General features: G+C 37.2%; 3 protein-coding genes across 3 annotated transcripts; 1 reads left to right on the forward strand and 2 right to left on the reverse strand.

Moving 5' to 3' along the window:
* Nucleotides 1-657: 657 nt before the first annotated feature.
* Nucleotides 658-1,533, forward strand: LOC135147903 (leucine-rich repeat extensin-like protein 6). The gene has a single exon (XM_064081946.1). The coding sequence runs from the start codon at nt 658-660 to the stop codon at nt 1,531-1,533; it is 876 nt and encodes a 291-aa protein (XP_063938016.1).
* Nucleotides 1,534-11,685: 10,152 nt separating this feature from the next.
* On the reverse strand, nt 11,686-17,856 carry LOC108195170 (sulfate transporter 3.1). Its single transcript, XM_017362124.2, has 12 exons — nt 17,434-17,856; nt 17,149-17,356; nt 15,450-15,621; nt 15,158-15,223; nt 14,918-15,031; nt 14,700-14,816; nt 13,317-13,443; nt 12,939-13,225; nt 12,614-12,804; nt 12,434-12,519; nt 12,267-12,343; nt 11,686-12,132 (listed from the first exon to the last, which is right to left on the reverse strand). Exons 1-12 carry the CDS (start codon nt 17,747-17,749, stop codon nt 11,944-11,946), a joined length of 1,950 nt encoding a protein of 649 aa, XP_017217613.1. The 5' UTR covers nt 17,750-17,856; the 3' UTR covers nt 11,686-11,943.
* A 2,315-nt stretch (nt 17,857-20,171) lies between these two features.
* Nucleotides 20,172-21,860, reverse strand: LOC135147857 (uncharacterized). The gene is made up of 5 exons (XM_064081841.1): nt 21,581-21,860; nt 21,280-21,483; nt 21,100-21,192; nt 20,855-20,950; nt 20,172-20,764 (listed from the first exon to the last, which is right to left on the reverse strand). The coding sequence occupies exons 1-5, from the start codon at nt 21,782-21,784 to the stop codon at nt 20,393-20,395; spliced, it is 969 nt and encodes a 322-aa protein (XP_063937911.1). The 5' UTR covers nt 21,785-21,860; the 3' UTR covers nt 20,172-20,392.
* Between the last annotated feature and the right edge of the window lie 847 nt (nt 21,861-22,707).

Raw genomic sequence — 22,707 nt, forward strand, 5'->3', positions numbered from 1 at the left:
GCATTCACTTAATATTATTAACTTGTAACTTGTAAGCCGTGTATTTGGTTGAAATACTACACAGTACACACAACTTATGTATGTATCATCATTCAGCACCATCTCTCTGGCTTAACCAGCTCTACAAGACTCTCCTGCCAATGTAGCCCATTCATGTATTATACTATTCCTTCCGTCCCACTCATTTTTATACAGTTTTCAATAGCAGGTATTTTTAATAATTTATGAAATAATAATATTTTATAAGAGTCTTAAATACGTATCGAGCCATCCGTCCCAAACATACACGAGACGGCGAGAGCACTGATTAACAACCATTTCACGTCTTCACCTCTAACAGCTATGAATATTCTATAAACTACACCTTTAAGCATAAACTTCTACGTATTAGATAAGTTCCAAACAGAGGTCTTTTTAACCCATCTAATCATTTCGCATCTTCCCAACAAAACAAAATTATTCTTTTACCAATTTTTTATTTATAATTCAAGTGTACCTAGTTTATATTATATAAGTATATAAATATTACCACTAGCTATGCACTCTTCTTCCTGAGGTTTGATAACTACTAAATAATTCACCTTGCTTTGATATATTGTACACGCCTGTATAAAATACCAAACAATAGTGTTGCAAATTCTTGACATCAAAATGAAAATGAACACATTTCTCTGGCTCTTTGTCTCTCTGTCTGCTCTCTTCATCTTCACACCTTCCCACCAGTTATCCATAGAGTTGCCAATAGGCTCAATCCTGCCACCTCTAGTGTCGCCTATTGTCTCGTCGCCTCCCTCACCACGGCCTCAAGTGTCGCCTATTTTCCCCAACCCGAGACTCGAAAAAGCCTACATAGCTCTGCAGGCATTAAAACATGCCATCACTTCAGACCCTAAGAACATTACATCAGATTGGTGTGGACCAAATGTGTGCAACTACACTGGAGTTTACTGTGCACCTGCACTGGACAACCCGAAAATCCGAACTGTTGCAGGGATTGACCTCAACCATGGTGACATTTCTGGTGTGTTGCCAGAAGCTCTCTGCCTCCTCACTGATCTTGCTCTCTTTCACATCAATTCCAACAGGTTTTGCGGGAGCTTACCGGAAACTTATAAATCTCTTGGCCTTCTTTATGAGCTAGATGTTAGTAACAACCTGTTTTCGGGGAGCTTCCCTAATGTTGTTCTGTCACTTCCTTCGCTCAAATTTCTTGATATTCGGTACAATAACTTCAAGGGCGAGGTTCCTTCAAGACTCTACGATCTTAAACTCGATGCATTGTTTATAAATAACAACAACTTCCAGTTCTCTATTCCCAAGAACTTTGGGAACTCTCCGGTGTCTGTGGTGGTTTTAGCCAATAATAAGATCAATGGCTGTTTCCCGGAGAGTATAGTGAAAATGAAGAAAACCTTAAACGAGTTGATCATCTCAAACTCGAATTTAGTTGGTTGTTTACCTCCAGAGATAGGGTCATTGACTAGTTTAACAGTGTTTGATGTGAGTAATAACATGATACTCTCAAGGTTTTGATGATGACACTAACAGCAAGCTAATAACATGAAACTGATATGTGTAAGCATGCTATCAAAGGTTGTTTATGCGGACTAACAGTATTTCAGGATGTTAGCATGATTATAGCTGTCAGCAAGCTTACAGGGATATTTACAAGCTATCAGCAGGCTTACAGCGTGAACAGAGAAACAATCGGATAAAGATCAAAGTCTATTTTCAAGGAGAATTAATAGGAAACGACTTTGTAAGGATTCTAATATTTGTATATATCTTATATAAATATTAGAGCTCAGTTTTATAAAGAGTTTCATTCAAAAACGTTTTCCTAACAAATAGGAGATTTTATCTCAAAAGAATCTTATCTTTAACAAACTCCTATTTTGTTTCAAACGGGTTTTATTTTAAATACTTTACTGAGATGATTTCAAACGTGAATTTTATCTTTTACTCAGTAATCTTACTTCATTCAAACGTTCATCATTCAATTCAAATTTAAACGTGAGGTTGTTACCAAGATCGTTGGGAAATTTGTTGGAGTATGACCGTTAGTGTGATGTATATATACTTGAGTGTGCTTTCATTTTCGGTAGAGAACAAGGAGAACACACCAAGCTTTCTGAAATACAACTCTTTACATTGCTAAATCTTTTATTGAGCTCTAGTACTTATATTTGCATATATATCTATATTGAGAGTTCATAGTTTCGGTTGTATTACACTTATTCATTGTATTGTTCAAGGTGTAATGTTTTGTTGCTGTGTATCGAGCTTGTGAAACAAGGGAACAAGGGAACTAGTTAGCTTGGAGAGTATACTTGGGAAGTATAGGTCTTGGTAGGCTTTTGGTTCGTGGTTCAGGGGTTTCAGCAGGCTGATAACAGGAACAAGGGAGAAAGGGAGTTATATTATTGAATCTTGTAATCGTTGACATTTCTTGATTAATAATATAATCTCTTACCAGTTGGTAGGGGACCAGGACGTAGACCATTAGGGTTAGGGGTCGAACCTGGCTAAAATTCTTGGTGTGGCTAGCATACTGCTTTACATTATCTGCATTGCATTTATCTTATTAGCAGGCTAACAGTTTACTCTGAAAATTAACAGCAGGCTGTCTTTGACAGATTAATTATTCGGTAACTTATAAAAATCGGGTATATTAGCCATAACACCTATTCACCCCCCCTCTAGGTGTCTAATTTCACTTGGTATCAGAGCTGTGTTTGTACTAATACTTCTGTAACAGGAATAGTATCGATCGATATGGCTGATAACTTTCAGGGAAAGTCCGATTTTAGAGCTCCCCTCCTCACGGGTTCTGACAACTACAACTGGTGGAAAGGCCAAATGGAGGCTCATCTATCCAGAGATCCCCTAATGCAAAGAGTTGTGCAAAGAGGTCCTTATGAATATCGTGATAGCGATGGCAAAGTCAAGGACGTTGATGTTCTCACAGCGGACGAGCTATCAAAGGTTGCTGCCAATGGAAAAGCAAGGAGTACATTAATCAATGGGCTGAATCAAGCTGAATATGACAAGGTCTCTTCTCTCAAATCTGCAAAAGAAATTTGGGATGCATTGGAGACATATCACGAAGGCTCAAAGGCATTAAAGAAAGTCAAGCTCGGAAAGCTTATGAAAGAATTTGGAAGCTTTGCTATCAAGAAGGGAGAATCCATTCGAGAAAGCCAAGCTAGATTCCAAGTCACTCTCAACAGCCTTGAACGACTTGGCAAAAAGATTCCTCAATCGGAAATCAACATGAATATTCTAAATGCAGTTCCATTCGAATATGGTGCCAAGGTCACAGCATTAGAATCAGCTCTCAACATTGATACTATGGATCACCTGGCTATATTTGCTGAGTTAGAACAATTTGAAGCTAAGATTGAAGCTAACAGCTCAGAAAGCAGCAAGCTGCCAACAGAGAAATTGAAGAATCTTGCACTTCACTCCACTACCAGCAGGCTGGAATCAGATGAGGAAACAGAATCAGATGAGGATCTAGCTCTTATGTCCAGAAAAATCAAGAGAATGATCGAAAAGAAGAATAAGATGAAAAGAGAAAAGGGGAAAGCTTTTGGTGCAAAGAAAGATCTAAAAGATGATGCATGCTTCGAATGTGGCAAGAAAGGACATTTCAAAAGGGATTGCTACAAGCTGAAAAACAAGTCTAAGCCGCCTAAACAGCAAGCTGATTACAAGAACAAAAAGAAATCAAAGGCACTTCTCACATGGAGTGATGATGAAGATGAGTCAGCTTCTGATGTTTCAAGTGATGAGATGGTTAACTTGGCTCTTGTTGGTCTCGATGGTTCAATAGAGACAACTGATTCAGATTCAGAGACTAATAGTGAGGTACATTCTATTAATTCTGAATTACATTCTATTGATACAACATCTTGTGAACTAACCATGCAGGATAAGAGTTGTCTATCAATTATGGAACTCATTGATCTAAAGAATGAGAACTATGAGCTCGAGAAAGAAAATGTTCATTTGAAGAAAGTCATAGGTGATTTCTTGAATGAAAAGAGTGCCAAGGCAAGCAGTGGAATCATTGCTACTCTCAAGGAACAAATCTCACAACTTGAAGGGAACAACATGCAAATCCAAAGAAGGAATGATACACTCATGAAGGAACTCAGCTCGCTGAGAGCAGATCTTAAAGCTAAGAATGCAAGCTTGGAGGCGTTCGAGTTAAGCAAATCCCAAAGCTTAGCCGAAATCTCTATTCAAGCTGAAAAGATCAAGTCATTGGAGCAAGAAGTCAAAGATCTTCAGAAAGCCATGGGAAAGTTTGTTCAAGGAGAAGAAAGTCTCAAATCTATGATGAAACAAGCTAAAGGTTCTCATGATAAAGGAGGCATTGGTGCAGCTTCTACATCCACATCATCAATGAGATATGAAGGGAAAAATGGCATTCCATACAATTATGCCATGCCTTGGGTGACTTGTCACAAGTGTGGAAAGAAGGGCCATCTTGCTAATAATTGTCCAATGAAGAAAACTCAATCAGCAAGCTGGAAAAGGAAGTCAGCTCACAGGCAATATGCTGACAACAGAAACAGACAGAAGACAGCTCCAAGACAGTATGCTGATAAGACTAGCAGAACATGGAAGCAGGGTTCTAAAGTGGTCCAAATGTGGATCAAGAAATCTGATCTAAATGTTCTATATGTTTTATCAACTAACACTGCTGGACCCAACAAAATTTGGGTACCAAAACGTTGAGTTGTTTGTGTTTGTTTTGTAGGTTTGTCTCGTGTCTAAAGTAAAGCCAAATCAATGGATATTGGATAGTGGATGCACTAGGCACATGAGTGGAGACAAATCTCAGTTTCTAAGCTTGAAGATGAAGAAGGGTGGACGTGTCACAATTGGTGATAGCAAAACTCTTCCTATTCTTGGCAAAGGAACTATAGGTAATAGTATCATTTCTATCAACAAGGTACAATATGTTAAAGGTCTTACTTATAACTTGCTTAGTATAAGTCAGTTATTTAATGATGGTCATATTGTTAACTTTGGTAAGGATGAATGTACTATACTTGTTGGTGCTAACAAAACTCCTCTAGTTGCAAAACGAGAAGGAAATATATATGTTTTGAACTTTGAAGAACAGGAGGCAGGTGTTTGTTTAGCAGCTGTGGATAATAATCCAGAAATTTGGCATAGGAGGCTTGGACATGCTCATATGGATCATCTCAGCAAGCTGTCAGCAAAGAAGCTTGTTCGAGGACTACCAAAGCTTAAGTATGTCAAGATGGAGACATGTTCTGCTTGTCAATTGGGAAAGCAAACAAGGACTCCACATAAGGCAAAGAAAATGGTATCTACTTCTAAACCTTTAGAGCTTCTTCACTTGGATCTATTTGGTCCCGAAGCTTATAAGAGTATTGGAGGTAAACAATATGCCTTTGTTATTGTTGATGATTATTCTAGATTCACTTGGGTATTATTCTTGCGTACTAAAGATTGTGCTTTTAGTGAATTTGAGAAACTAATCAAGTTGCTTGAGAACAAACTAGATACAAGACTTGTAGGTATTCGAAGTGATCATGGTGGGGAATTCCAAAAAGACTTCATTACTTATTGTGAAGAAAGAGGAATCTCACATGAGTTCTCAGCACCTCGTACACCTCAGCAAAATGGAGTTGTAGAGCGTAAGAACAGGTCCTTACAAGAAACAGCTAGGACATTGCTGCAGGAGAGCAAGCTGCCAAGAAGTTTTTGGGCAGAAGCTGTCAACACAGCATGCTATGTTCTTAACAGAGTGCTTATCAGGCCAATTCTCAACAAGACTCCTTATGAATTGCTAAGGAAAAAGAAGCCTAATATCAGTTATTTCAAGGTTTTTGGATCTAAGTGCTTCGTACTCAAAACCATTGATAGGGATGGTAAATTCGACTCTAAATCTTATGAAGCGATATTTTTGGGTTATTCTTTAACAAGTCGTGCTTATAGAGTGTATAATCTTGCTAAACATACTGTTGAAGAATCTATTGATGTTTCATTTCAAGAGTCTACTGATGATCTTGCAAGGGATGAGGAAGAATGTGCAGGTACAGGTACTAGCAGCAAGCTGACAGTGCAGGAAACTGGAAATCAGCAAGCTGACAAGTCAACTGCCACAACTTCAGAAGGAAATAAAGCTACTGAATCCACTCCATCTCTTGAGGAAACTTTGGATAAGATGTCTAAGCTCACATTGGATGAATCCAGAGGTCAAACTTCATCAGCAAGCCAAAATGTGGTTGATCAGACTCCTCCTAGGCAGACTACAAGGAATGAAGAGGTCATAGCTCAACATAATCTACCAAAATCAACTAGAACAGTGAAGAATCATCCTCCTCAGTTGATCATTGGAGATAAATCAGCTGGAATCAGGACAAGGAAAGCTCAAGCCAACATTTGTGCTTATGCTGCCTTCATAGCTCAAGAGGAACCAAAGAATGTTCAAGAAGCTTTACAAGATGAAAATTGGATCATGGCAATGCAAGAAGAACTCAATCAATTCGAAAGATGTGATGTTTGGGAACTTGTAGATCCACCAGAGGATGCTTCAATTGTTGGAACCAAATGGGTGTTCAAGAATAAAGTTGATGAATTTGGTACTATCACTCGGAACAAAGCTAGACTTGTTGCACAAGGATACAATCAACAAGAAGGAATTGATTTTGATCAAACATATGCTCCGGTTGCAAGATTGGAATCTATTAGGATGCTATTATCATTTGCATGCTACAAGAAGTTTAAGCTACATCAAATGGACGTCAAAAGTGCATTCTTAAATGGATATCTAAAGGAAGAAGTCTATGTCAAGCAACCACCAGGATTCGAGGATGAGAAATATCCTAACCGTGTCTACAAGCTCAAGAAGGCACTATATGGGTTAAGGCAAGCACCTCGGTCATGGTATGAAAGGTTAAGTGAATTTTTGATCAAAAATGGTTTCATTAGAGGTAAAATTGATCCTACTTTGTTTACCATTATTAAAGGTCAAGATATATTAGTTGTTCAAATATATGTAGATGATATTATATTTGGATCTACTAATGATTCTTTGTGTAAGTGGTTTTCAAAGTGCATGCATAGTGAGTTTGACATGAGCATGATGGGAGAGCTCAATTATTTCTTGGGGCTCCAAATTAAGCAAACTCCAGAGGGAATTTATGTGCATCAATCCAAGTATATCAAGAATCTACTCAAAAGATTTGGATATGAGAATATCAAGGCGAAATCAACACCAATGAGCGTTGTCAGCAAGCTGACAGCAGACGAAAATGGTAAAGATGTTGATATTCGAATGTATAGAGGTATGATTGGAAGTTTACTTTATCTTACAGCCTCTAGACCTGATATTATGTATAGTGTTTGTGTTTGTGCTAGATTTCAAGCAAAACCAAAGGATTCTCACTTACAAGCTGTTAAAAGAATATTTAAATATTTAAGTGGAACCATTACTTTGGGCTTATTCTATCCTATCACAAATGCTTTTGATCTTGTTGGGTATAGTGATGCAGATTATGCAGGTAGTCAAACTGATAGAAAAAGTACAAGTGGTGTTTGTGCATTTTTGGGTCAAAGCTTAGTTTCTTGGTTAAGCAAGAAGCAAACTTCAGTTGCTCTATCTACGGCTGAGGGGGAGTATTTAGCAGCTGGTAGCTGTTGCTCTCAAATGCTATGGATGAGACAACAATTGAAGGACTTTGGAATCAAATGCAAGCAAACTCCTATCTTTTGTGACAACACAAGTACAATCAACATTTCAGAAAATCCAGTCAATCATTCAAGGACAAAGCATATTGATGTTCGACATCATTTTCTGAGAGACAATGTTGCAAAGGGTGCTGTCAAATTAATATTTGTGGCTACAGCAGATCAGCTAGCTGACATCTTCACAAAACCTTTACCTGAAGAACGATATGTTGTGCTGAGAAGGGAATTGGGTATGTGTGATGTGCAGTCAGCAGGCTCTTAAGCATGGTCCGGGTACTATCAGCTTACTCCTAGCATCTTACATAATTTTTATTTATTTTGCATGCTGGTCAATCTAAGTGTTTATTTGAAATCTGTGCTCTTAAATGATATTGCCGTTGTACGTTTAGTAATTTGAGATTTTGTGTTGAATTTTTGATACGTGATTTTGTGATGATCTATGTAATTGATGATAAGTTTAAAATTCAAATTAGTTGCAAGAGATATATATAGATGTGATAAGTGATAAGTGATAACTAGATTTTTTTTGGAGATTAACATGAGTTATTTTAGGAATTTTACTTCGATTAATTTTATTCCTAAAAATCCTCCCCTGATAATTGTTAAAAGAGTGTTAAAAACTCTACTCTCTCCACGCCTCTTCAACTACTTATTCAACCCTCCCCGAGAAGCTAGGGTTTTCTCACACTATCTCCGAAAAGGTTTTATCATCACCATAGCAACAATCGGCTTACGGCTCGCGATGAGGAAGAAAACTAGAGCAAATGTGAAGGCACACACTCCTCAGCCATCCTCTGTCTCTCAAAAGCGCAAGCTGGTTGATGAGGAAGATGAAGAGTTCGTGACTGTTGAGAGCGGTGATGAGATTTCTGGGGTAAATCGAGATGAGATTGGAATCGAGTCTACTCAGAAGAAACCCAAGTCCGAGATGTTAGCTGTTCGCGGTCTCGCCGGCCGAAAGGTTCTCTTGGGTAAGCCCCTTTCTGGAAAAGCCTTTTATAATTGTGGGATTGTCAAGTTGTTTGAGGATCTAGGGTTTCAATCTTTTCTGGTTGATTTGCCTAAGTTGTGTTACCCTGCTTTAGTGCGAGAATTTTATGCAAATCTTCAATCTACTAGGTCTGATCAATATGTGTCATATGTGTCTGATGTCAAGATATGCTTATCTTCCATGTTTTTGGGTGCTATTTTGCGAGTTCCACCATCTACTGTGTCTATTCACACCAAACGCGGTCCGAAAAATATTGAGGGTTTCTCTCATCAGGATCAGTTGAAGATAATCACTGGTCTTGAAAGTGTTTCTGAGGGTGTTTTTCCATCTACTACACAGTTAGTACCACTAGCACAAGCCCTGTTCAAGCTGTCAATTGAAAATGTGAGTCCTAGGTTAGGTACTAGGTCAAATTTGTCATCACAGGATATTGTTGTTGTTTCCATGATTCTGGCTGGGAGAAAGTTTGATTTGCCAGACTTGATTCTGAAAAATATGATTGATTCTGTGGAAGGGAAGTCTTCTGGTGGCTTGCCTTATGGGTTATTGTTGACGAGAGTGTTTGAATGGTTTGGGGTTTCGTTTGCTGATGAGGAGAGTGTGACGGCCAAAGAATTTCTTGATGTCAAATTCTTGGCTCAGTCAAATCTCAAGTTGGATAAAGATGGTTTATTGGTTGTTGAAGTACCTTCACCCTCACCCCCTGCTCAATCTGTGAATGTTGTGGATTTGGGAATCTCTGCACAGGAGATTCATGATTACATGAATGAACTTCGATCAAATCACAAGGAAGTGGTGGATGGGCAGAAACAGCTGTCTGAGCAGATGGCTGAGTTGGTTTCTCAGGTTGGTTTTTGGAAGGATATGATGTTTGGTGCTCGCACGTCTACTGCGTCTGAAAAGTGCAGTTCTGGGAGCTTCGCTTACGAGTTCTGCAAAAGGATGTATGGCTCTGGGGGTTCATCAGATGTGAAGACTACTTTCACTTCAGAGGATGATGCTACTGATAGCCCACGGCAGAGAACATGTATGGATGCGCTCAAGGAAGCTGCTGGCACAGACTCCAAGTATGCTGCTGCAGGAGAAGTGATGCTGGCTAGGAACGCGGTTGCGGCAGAACTTGCAAAGAAGTATGGTCTGGAGAAGGACGCGCAGGACAAGGCTGGAACCTGATTTTCTAACCTTTTTAATGATTAAGGGGGAGGAAATTAGGAAATTAATAATACTTTACTTAAGTTTGTGTTATCTGCTTAAGTACATTGGCCCTAAGTTTATGTGTAAGCATGCTATCAAAGGTTGTTTATGCGGACTAACAGTATTTCAGGATGTTAGCATGATTATAGCTGTCAGCAAGCTTACAGGGATATTTACAAGCTATCAGCAGGCTTACAGCGTGAACAGAGAAACAATCGGATAAAGATCAAAGTCTATTTTCAAGGAGAATTAATAGGAAACGACTTTGTAAGGATTCTAATATTTGTATATATCTTATATAAATATTAGAGCTCAGTTTTATAAAGAGTTTCATTCAAAAACGTTTTCCTAACAAATAGGAGATTTTATCTCAAAAGAATCTTATCTTTAACAAACTCCTATTTTGTTTCAAACGGGTTTTATTTTAAATACTTTACTGAGATGATTTCAAACGTGAATTTTATCTTTTACTCAGTAATCTTACTTCATTCAAACGTTCATCATTCAATTCAAATTTAAACGTGAGGTTGTTACCAAGATCGTTGGGAAATTTGTTGGAGTATGACCGTTAGTGTGATGTATATATACTTGAGTGTGCTTTCATTTTCGGTAGAGAACAAGGAGAACACACCAAGCTTTCTGAAATACAACTCTTTACATTGCTAAATCTTTTATTGAGCTCTAGTACTTATATTTGCATATATATCTATATTGAGAGTTCATAGTTTCGGTTGTATTACACTTATTCATTGTATTGTTCAAGGTGTAATGTTTTGTTGCTGTGTATCGAGCTTGTGAAACAAGGGAACAAGGGAACTAGTTAGCTTGGAGAGTATACTTGGGAAGTATAGGTCTTGGTAGGCTTTTGGTTCGTGGTTCAGGGGTTTCAGCAGGCTGATAACAGGAACAAGGGAGAAAGGGAGTTATATTATTGAATCTTGTAATCGTTGACATTTCTTGATTAATAATATAATCTCTTACCAGTTGGTAGGGGACCAGGACGTAGACCATTAGGGTTAGGGGTCGAACCTGGCTAAAATTCTTGGTGTGGCTAGCATACTGCTTTACATTATCTGCATTGCATTTATCTTATTAGCAGGCTAACAGTTTACTCAAAATTAACAGCAGGCTGTCTTTGACAGATTAATTATTCGGTAACTTATAAAAATCGGGTATATTAGCCATAACACCTATTCACCCCCCCTCTAGGTGTCTAATTTCATAACATGCTTAGTGGAGCTTTACCGGAATCAATGGGAGGAATGAAGAGCCTGGAGCAACTTAATGTTGCTCATAACAACTTTTCGGGTGACATTCCTGCGAGTATATGCTCATTGCCACGGTTGGAGAATTTTACTTATTCGTATAATTATTTCTGTGGTGAACCTAAGGCTTGCTTGAGGTTGGCAGATAAAGATGATAGGATGAATTGTTTGTTTGACAGACCTTTGCAGAGGTCAGCTTATGAGTGTAAGGCTTTTTATTCTCATCCTGTGGATTGTGGGGCTTCTGGTACTTGTCCTGCCAGAAGTCCACCTCCTCCTCCACCGCGGCATGCATATGCGTCACCACCTCCTCCACCGTGGCATGCATATGCGTCACCACCTCCTCCACCGCGGCATGCATATGCGCCACCTCCACATTGATTTCTTTGTACATCATAGGGCAGATATGTAATAAGCAGCCTTGGCATGCATGTTTTGTCATTATTTGTGTTAAATTGTTGATAATGGCCTGCACTTAAGTACTTTTAGGGAACATTATGGTTATGCAGAAGGATTTTTGACTATATATCTTCTTGTTTTATTTTAATCATGTGTTCTGCATAATTTATGAACTAATTTGAGAACATTTGCGACGACAATTTAGCGCTTAACAAAGTTTTAATGAGTTTGAGGGCGCATATATACTAATTTATTTCAACATGGAAGGAGAATATCACAAGTGACTCTCATGATGATTCAGATATGTTGAGATGATGAAACCATGTCTGAGATTATTTCTGCTGCAGGCATCATTTGCGATCATACAATGTTGTTAATGTTGACATCCTCTGCTTCAACTGCTTTGGATTTATGCGAGTGAAGCACGAAACTGATTCCATCAACTGCATCTCCGACTGTAAGATACATGCATTCTCTCCCAATCCTTTCTGTAAACCCGGACTTGCCCAGCTTCCTCATCACCTCGCTTCCCGGGTTAACCAACACTAGCTATAGTTTCAACAAGCGGTGAACAAAGTGTTATAATCTCTGAAACTTGATCCGAAATAGTATATTGCATAAACAGTTGGAAGATAAGTAATCAATGGTTGTAGGAGTAATCCGGAAGTAGTTCATGTACTGACCTTAATGCCTCTTCTGCTTGTACTTTTCTCCACTTCGTCGAGCATGCTAATTCCACTCGTATCTACACTACCAACAGCTGCATTTCGTTTTGTGTTATGTTTCATTAGCACCATCAAGTAAACAATTCCTATATCGAACCAAATATATATTCATTTTCACAACTTACCGCTTAAATCTAAAACAACATACTGTAATTCAGTTGCTGAGGAATCTTTTAGCTTATCTTCCTCTTCATTAATCCATCTCCAGATCCTATGAAAAAGCATTTTATCATAACAAAATTTCCTGAGCATATGCATCACAAGTTGAGCAATCATGTGGATCGTAAACACAATATGTAGGATACCTTTCCCTTAAGTAGTTGGAATTGGTGAAATAGATGGGGCTTTCAATTCGAAGAATGAGGATTCCAGGAACATTATTAGCCTCGGGGTACTGTTCTGTACTTCTGTATGCCATGGACCCTGGAACTTTGCCAAGCAGTAAAGTTCTTGGCCTCGTAAGGAATAACAGAACACGAAGCAGAGATATCACCACCTTGTCAAACATTAACAATGTAAGTACTTTGAAAAATTATGACAGTTCTCTATAAAACTAGTAAAAAAATTGTGATCAAGAATGCAATATTCGAGTTTTGTGTCTAATAGTATGAATATTAGCATTTGACATACCGCAATCACTAATCCAATTTCAACACTGCCAAAAACCACTCCAACATATGCGCTCATACAGATGACAAAATCAAATTTGTCGACATTCCAGAGGTGAATAGCTCCGTTATAGTCTATGAGACCTAACATTGCTGCCATGATAATGGAGGAGAGCACCACGAGAGGAGTGTAGTGAAACAATGGCATTAGAAACAGCAACGTTATCATCACCGCTGTTGCCATCACAATATTAGAGACTGCAGATTTGCATCCCGCGTTATAATTCACTGCTGTTCTTGAAAATGTTCCTGTTATTAAGAAATTTTAAATTTTGAAATCCTATTAGTACACAATTGGATCTAGCCTATTGAAATGGAGATAATATACGTAAGTCAGTACCAGAAGTCAGATAGCAAGAAGTGAAAGAGCCTGCAATGTTCATAACTCCAAAAGCAATCATCTCTTTATTACCATCAATGTGATAGTTCTTGAACATCGCAAAGCTTCTTCCCACTGCAATACCTTCCTGCATTCATTTACGTATAGGGATAAATATCAAGTTGGTGACTCGTTTCGTCCAAATATATCAATTGAGTGACTGATTCCTAAATTGACTCAAATGAGCTACTCATTAAAAAAATTTGTATCAAAAATATCACTCTATCGTTAGTCGAAATTTTGAAAGTACTATATATTGAGTTTCGCACATTTTTTATGAATGGTATTACATCTAAATGAAAGATTCCGAGTGCTAGTATTTTAGATAATATTTTTAGATTTTTAAAAATTTATCTCCTATTTATTTTTATTTAAATAAAATAAAACAATCAAAAAATTAAAAATAAATAGTTGATGAAATTTTAAAAATCTAAAAATATTAGCAAAAATAGTGGGACTCAGAATCTTTCATTTAGATGTAATACCATTCATAAAAAATGTATGAAACTCAATATATAATATTTTCAAAATTTCGACTAATGATAGAGTAATATTTTTTATACAAATTTTTCTAATGAGTGTCTAATATGAGTCAATTTGGAAATCAGTCACTCAATTGATACATTTGGACGAAACGAGTCACCAACTTGATATTTATCCCTTTACGTATATATTCTTTGTTTTAAAAGTTATTTAAGGAATGATAATGTACATTACTAAAAGCAACCACAATCCATGGTCATCCATATGCCAATTCTGATTATTATCAGCCTCATCCTAATCCTTACTAGTAAAACTTATTCTTTCAGCAGCATCCACTCTTCTGATGGAACAATATCCACATTCCACATAGTAAGTTAATACATAAAGATTGCACAAATTTATAATTTTTTTTTTGTTGGTTGAAGAGTCACTAGATATGTTTCTATGATCCTAGATTTGTCCAAAATTAACTAGAATAACCTTAAAGTTTAACTAGAACTTGTATGGATAGAGTCAGGGAGTTGCGAGACCCTAGTCAAAATCAGTTTTCAGGGTCCTAATAGATACATACTCCGTTTATTTCATACATTTACATGTAAAAGATTCAAGAAACTTGGCCGATGCTTAAGATTCAACAAAACATATGCAATTATTTCACATTTGCGTACAACTAAAATCCAACTCTACCACAAGTCTCACTGTCTGAACCTCCCCATACCAGTTGCAGGAAAAGCATAGCACAATAATGTGAATTGATTCTTAGCATGTGTAACATGGGCCATACCAATATATACAATACGACAGAATCACAATTCACCAATTCACCTAATTGGGGGAAATGGAATAGGGGAGGATACGTACAGCCAGTACAATAATACCAGTGATGATTCCTGTCTTAATGGCCAAACCCATGTGTGGAGATCCAAATGCCAATTCCGACCCAGACACTGGATTCAATCCTTTCTTTAGATGTCCAATCTACACAAACATATGTTTATTTAATTTCTTAAGATGCAATTAAACATAATTTAACTCATTAAGTTGTAAATAATAAATAATTTCAAGATAGCGAAAATTACCACTTGAACTCCATGCTGTTCAGCGTGGGTGAAATACACAAGAATGCTTCCCAGAATCACAGAAGCCAGCGGCGCCATAGCGTTTATCCAAAAGAAGGACGCCTTTCTCTTGCTCTGAAATAACATTTCACGTGATTTTATTTAAAATGTTGATAACAATTTCAAGGGTTCAGCGGAGACATGCATGCGAAAAATGTTCAAGGGTTGTGCACAAGTAATTGATGAAGGATGAGCAATTACCATGTATCTTGTTAAGACGAGGAAGAAAAGGAAGCAGCAACCCAGGACTCCACTTTCCCATCTCCACTGCAATCAAACACCAGCTATTTACCAAACATTTCTCGTCTCGGATTTCTATTATTATTACCAAATTTGTCTTAAAAAAGTGCAGGTCTCAAGTTATGCCGCATATTTATTTTCTGAAAAATTATTCTCATACAAAAACCTGTTTTTAGCCGAATCAGTGTACACACGAAAATAGTTTACTAATTTATTTATGGAATAAAAACAAAAGCGATCCATAATAATGCACCTGACGCGTCTGGGTGAAAATAGATCGAGTGACAGACAGAAGATCTGTAGAATGAGTGAAATGAACGAGTCCTAAAATCCCTTTGAGCTGTTGCAGGCACACCACCGTGGCTGCTCCACCCATAAACCCTATTATTGTTGCATGAGACAGATAGTCCACTATAAATCCAAGCCTGCACCAACTCCACAAACAACCATAACATTATCAAGCATGTCAATTATTCAATTATTGCAATCATAATACTTGTACCTATTTACATATACATCTAATTGTAATATTTAGTTGTCGTGAAATCTTAGACTGATCTTGATCACCTAATTGGATAAGGTTGTCCTAACTTGATCGATAACAAACATTCACCGCGCATACAACAGCTTCATTATGCATGTGTGTGTGATTGTGGCTGCTACATATATTATCAAGGAAAGCTTACTTAATTTCATTATTTCATGTTGTGGTCGTTTCATAGCCAGGGGCGGAACCAGAGGGGGCGAAGGAGGGCTGGAGCCCTGGCTAGCAAAAAAAAACCAGTAGAATTTTTTTTTCCCAGCCCCGAATGTTCTCTAAAAATGATATAAAGAAATTTTTTGAGCCCCGGGTAAGTTTCAAAAATCTTTGTATTAACTGATATTTTTCCTTCAATCAAATGTTGTTAAATATTTGAGTGCCGAATATTTTTTGAGCCCCGGGTGATTTGATCTCCTGGTTCCGCCACTGTTCATAGCTGCCCAGCATCTCCAAGAGTATCCTACTGCGTTTTCTAGATATGTAATTAATACTTTAATTTCTAGCTAGTAAGTTACGGTACTGTATTGAATAACAACTCGAATAATTATATTTATTATATTTAAATAACTTTTTAAGAAATAGTCAGGGCTTTACTGAAATAATGTTTTGTAGTATATTTTACAAAATTACAATTTAGGACATCATATGGTTAATCACTTGATCTGGCTCTTACTGTGCTTAGTCTGAATGTTCGAGGCAATACTTTTGTCGAACCAATCTAGAGCCACTTGTGGTCTGAATACTCGGCAGAAGCAAACAAATTAAAACAAAATATCAGAAGCATGCAGAAGATATGAAAGAATCAACTTTTACCATTAAAAGTTTATGTGAAAAGGAAACTAAGGGCCGAATTCCACTAGTGCATACTTATGTCGCTGCTAGCTAGCAGTCTAGCATAATGTTATATAGGACAGCACTATGTAACACACCAAACAGTCTCTCTGTTTCGCAATAGCCCTGGCAGCTTGTCTCATTATTCATTTTGAATGATATGCAGACTATGAGGCATGAGCTTGTTTGTCTGAGCTTATGACTTATGACCTAACGTAAATTATGACTTAACCGGACCTATGTGTTAAACTGAGAGTTTAAAATGCATGTTTGGGTAATTTTGACTTATTAATAACTTAAAGATTATATAAAAAAAATTGATTTATGGGTAACTTATGACTTGGGGGTATTTTTTATCAAAAAAATTAAGTCATTGAAAAAAAACCTCAAACTAACTTCCGGCTTTAAGTCAGTTTCTGCTTATTTCTGACTTTAGCCGACTTATTACACAAACATACATTTTTCAGCTTAAAGTTGGACACAACTTTAAGCCGAAGCCGGGACAAACAAGCTATATAGTTGATATTAAAATATTTTGAATAAATTTTGAAGTTCTGGCTATGAGAATCAGATAAATAACCTTAAGAAACCTAGTGCAGCTTCAAAAACTCCAGCAAAGAAGGTAGCAGTAAAAACCAAGTCCACGTAGAGCTTCGGATTGTCGATAGGGCTGACTTCCTTCCCCAACATCGAAGCTATGAGAAGTGATCCAACTGCAACTGGACCAACTGCAACATCTTTCGAACTTCCCAGCATGGCGTATACTAAAGGTGGAACAAAACTTGAATCTGCATAGCCCATCACATACTCTTTATCAGTTACCGCGAAAAAATTAATATAGATGATATTAGTTATACTAGCTTACAAAGTCCGATGACTGGTGGTAAGTTGGCCAAGTTGGCATAGCTGATGCCTTGTGGAACAGCAAGACTGGCAATAGTGATTCCGGCTAGGAGATCAGATTTAAAGAAATCAAAACTATAACGAGGAGCCCATTCGAGGACTGGCACGAAGTATTGTAGTCCTAGTACAATCTTTCGGGAAATAGGCTGGTTTCTGAATCGTCTGAATGGATCATCAGGAAAGAATGTCTCCTTCAGTGACGATTGTAGTGAGTTGGAGAATGGTTTTGATGGAGGCATTTCTACATGCTTACGGGATTCATATTTTCCTTCACCCATTTAGCACTTTTTTGAAACTATGTAAATTTGCGAGAGAATGACTTGTAAGAAGCTGTATAGTGCTAACAGAAGTTTTTGTAGTGCATGATTGAGAATATTTAGAATTGGATTCAGCAGAACATCTATATATAGAGGTAGATAAGTCCGGTGCAGCAATTATTTTCAAGGAACATGCACACTTAAAAATTTGTAACATCACAAGTTTTGTTTTGAAAATATGTATTTCATTTCAAATTTTGGATATTAAATGACATGATTTGAGATGTTATATCAAATTGTGAGCTTTATACTAGCATTTCAATGTCGTGGATCTCAAATGAAATTCAGATCCAACGGTTTGTTTATGTATTCAAACATGTCATTTGATCAAATTTAAGATTTCAAATGAAATCTAAATTCCCAAACACGCCATAATTCAATTAAAATTCCTATGTTATTGATACAAACTTGGAGTAATATTATAGTCTTATGGATTTTCTAATGTGTGTCCTGAGCTCACTAACATCCACTTTTCGATTATTCGGTTAGGTGACAGATTTTTATTAGCTCCAACTCCTTTAAATAATCCATTGTGTATACAAAAATCTTTATCAATCAAATTCTTTCACCTAAATAAAAAAAATAAATGTTTGGAGCACACAGTAGAAACACCATAGTTTTATACAAGTTATTGTATTTGACACAATATAATTCAATTTTTTTACGAATTTGAAATTAGAATTCACGCTATTTTGAAAATGACTCTTTGACAATCACAATATAAATGTTACCACCACAACCATTCTGTAGAATCTAGCCATCATGATATATCAAACTTGATTGCAGCTGTTAAATCTAAAAGCATTGGTCAGGATCAAGAATATACACCATCCATTATCCTTCTTTTCTACGACGATTTCAAGTTTCAGCACTCCCAGATCAACTTTTACCCATTCCTGGAATTTATCTTCCTAAATCATATATGGGTAACGGTCCAGGCAGTCAACTGTCTGGGACATGTTATATAGCACACTAGTTCCTCGTCGTTGGACGAATATGCAGCCAGGATTATAACATTTCCCGTCCGGTGGTTAAAAAACGCCGGACATATTAAGACTTTGTTATAATCCTGGTCGCCAGATATTCATTCAACGGCCAAGAATCACATGTTATTTACGTGTCCTCGGTATGTACAGAATTTGGAACCACGGGTTTGTAAGAATTAGAGAGAGAGAGCATAGAACCTGCATTTCCATACCCTGTTTAAAACTTGTCCTTCTTTCATTATGGTTGAATCACTCGAAAACACTGGTCCATAATAAACACTGGTCGGTAATAAACACGTACATGGACAAAAATATCGTGTTATCAAAATCTACAACATTGTAAATCAGATTCTGTACTGAATTAGGACATGCAATACAAAAGATAAGTCTGCTAACTATGTTTAAAAGTTATGGTGCTCATCAGCTCAACGGCTGATGAACGTTATACATCATGTAAATATGTAATGATATCTTCCACCACTATGATGTACTGTGAGAAATTCCTTTGTCCCATGAAATTATTAAGTGCTTCATCAACTTTAATTTTAAGATTCTGTAAGGTGTGGTCTCGACCTTTTATATTTGGTAGGACTTGGACCTTACTCCAAAAAAGTTGCTAATGCTAAATGCAATCCTCCATTCTTCGTACATGTAAAGTAGTGATCATTTAGCTACCACCTAAAATTCACTGCACCTTGACCTTGTGATTGCTATATTCCAAACCAGATTTCTCAGTGAACTAAGTCCGACCAGTTTGCAAGGAATCTCCAACCGTGATCCAAAAATCCAAATTTGGAGCAGTTTTGCCCCAAACCAATTCAACCGTGGACTAAAAAGTGATTTGTGAATAGTACTCGTCACTACACCATAGATGGCTTTCAGCAACATTACAAATACGTTGCCAGAGGCCCATAAATTGTTGCAGCAGGCTGAAAATGTGCAATGGCAACGGTTTTCGACTGTTAGTATTTTTGGCGTTGCCATAGCCAGAAAAGGCAACAGTTTGTGCAACATTTTAATTCCGTTGCCAAAAAGGCACGATTTTGAAAAAAGGGACCCACCAAGCACTGCTTGGTGGGTCCCACTGCCACGTGGCAGCACTGCCACGTGGCTCTCCGGCCACGTTGGACACTGCCATGTGGCCCCGTTGCCACGTGTCCTGCTGCCACGTGGGGTCCACTGCTGACTCATATTTTTGGCAACAGTTTTGGCAACAGTTTATATAATGATGACAACTGTTTTTTTATATTGTTTGCAACGTTTTTTATAGCTACTGCAACAGTTTTGTAATGGCCAATTTGAAATGTACTATTTATTTATATGACAGCCCAGTACATTATAGTACTTCTTTTCCAATCCAACTTCTTTTCCAATCCAAATCATCAAACACAACAGAATAACACCAAAGATGAAATCACCATCTAGATAATTCGAAGTACCAGAATATATATATATCACAGTCGCAAATGTTCAACTGCTAGACATACATAGGCAAGTTCATCAGACTATCATTTTCAACAAAAGTAAATATCCATAGTTGTCCTAGATAAACAGCGACATCTAATATATAATTAGTACCAAAAGATCACTTAGTGTACTATGATAACTTCGTTATAACCTAAGAGCTTGCATCCCTGGTCAACGGAGTACCATTGTCATTGTCACTAGAAATGGTGGCACAAAGATCTCCTAAATTAATTTGTAAATTTGGATTTGCCTCGCTTAACTTTTTCAGAACCATAGCGAGCTTTGAATCTACTTCTTCCTGGACATCTTTTTTTACCTTGGCTTCAATTTCCACTTCGAGATTTTGCCTGATCTGAGATGTCAACTCCTGGATGTAAGTGTTCGTGGCAGGAGGGGTTGGAACCTCGGCAGACTTGATTGTTCGTCCAATAAGCCAAGACGGGCCATGTGTTTTACCATTAGTGACAAGATCATCAATGTTAGAACTACCTTCCCCTGTATTCACTGCTTTTTCAATTTTCTCCTGAAAAAAACGCCATGATGAGATACTCACATTAGATACCAATTAACATGTTTTTACTGAGTTTGACTAATTAACAAATTAGTTACTTACAAGTCTGTAGTTCATCACAGCAGTATTGGACTTGTACTCGTTTTTGGAATTTCTCTTGCGAGTTTTTAAAAAAACTTCTGCATCTGATGCTTCGGGCTGCCAAGTGTGATAATTTCAGCACACATTCAATTATAATTATTGAATTGAATTCTAAATAAGATAAGATATCTTTATTTAAAAATAATAAGACCGTCTAGATCTGATGGGAACATATAATGACAAACAAAGGTATATATTATGTGTACCAGTTTCTTCCGAATTTGGGCAAACGATACGGGACCAGCAGTGTGTGTGTCCGTATAGCATTTACGATTTTCCGTATTTGTCACAGACTTTTTCTACAAAAACAAGAAAGAAAAATCACTCCATTATCTCACATAAATTCATACCATATAATGGACAAATTTATATCGTAAATTAAACACCTGTTCTTTTGGATCTGCCCAATGCACCAATAGCTGTTTGAATTCCTCCAATGGAATATCCTCTGGCCTGTTTGCTAGCCTCTCCTCATCAGTCTCATATTTCTTATAATGATTCGTTTTAATGCGACTCTTGCACCCCCTCCAGGAATCACGAATTGACTCGAGACAATACCTTTCCAATTCGTCGGGAATAATGTATCGTTGCTTAAATGAACATCAAACAAAAAAAGAATTAATATGCAGGATAGTGTACGAGAATTTTTATTTATTTAACTAAACTTTAGACTAAGTAATATAGTACCTGCACATAACTCCATAAATTAGTCTTCAAGCTTTTAGGAACTTTAGACCAATTTGTGTAAGATAGTGGAACACACCTCCGTAATGTTCCCAAAAAACTACCTAGCTCAGCTCTAGTTTTATCATCATCTGCTACTGGTTGGAGCTTGTCATTCATTCCAATGACAACTCTTTTGAGTACTGACCTCGTATGGACTTTCTCCATCGTAGTCTTTCCCCTGCGTCTTATCGGAGCTTCGTCTTCGTCTACAATTATGACATATAGAAAATAATAATAACAAGGATAGTTATTATGTGAATTATTTACAATTAAGATGACAACTTATTAATAAAAGGCACAACAAAGGCAGATGACAAAAAAACAATAATGGTTGTTTACCCTCTTCAAACCGACGGTACAATTTCTCAGCATGGACACTTGGTCCATCAGACTGCTTATCTTCAAGGTTTTGCATATTTCCAACTGTCCGGTGAAATAACTCATCAAGATTGTCTCCAACATTTGTACCAGTGTCATCCATATCTTCATTCATACCGAGATGTTGGCGAGAAATCTCAAACATCCATTTCGCATACATTGGACACGGACCATTGTAGACGAGATGGTCATATATTGTATCTTGACGACGCCACTTGTAATTCTTACAATTTTTGCAAGGACAAGTAATTTCATCCCCTATGCTAAATCTAGAAAACGCATTTCGAATAAAATCTCTTACACCACTCATATATCCCTCGCTAAATTTCGGTAGTTCTGTCCACATTTCCCCCTCGTCATCCATAACAGAACAGTAAATATCAAGACGTTCCTAATTCATTCAAAAATATCAAAGACCGAGAATACAATAATTTGCAAAAAAAATGACTCTCAGAGGATCTCTTATAGTCCTTTAATCACACTACTACCATATAAATAATTACTTCCAGGAAACTAACAAGTTACAGGGCATCAAAATCAGACAACCCCAAGTCCCCAAATACTTGGACTTTAATTTTATACTACTCATGACACAAAAAACTATCCATGTATATTATCCAGTGCATCCATGTATATTATGTCCACAAAAAATATTTTAAAATCAGCATCCATGTATATTATCCAGTGCATATCATCTAAAACGATAAAGA

This window comes from Daucus carota, chromosome 7, assembly GCF_001625215.2.
Source record: "Daucus carota subsp. sativus chromosome 7, DH1 v3.0, whole genome shotgun sequence".
Lineage (NCBI taxonomy): Eukaryota > Viridiplantae > Streptophyta > Magnoliopsida > Apiales > Apiaceae > Daucus > Daucus carota.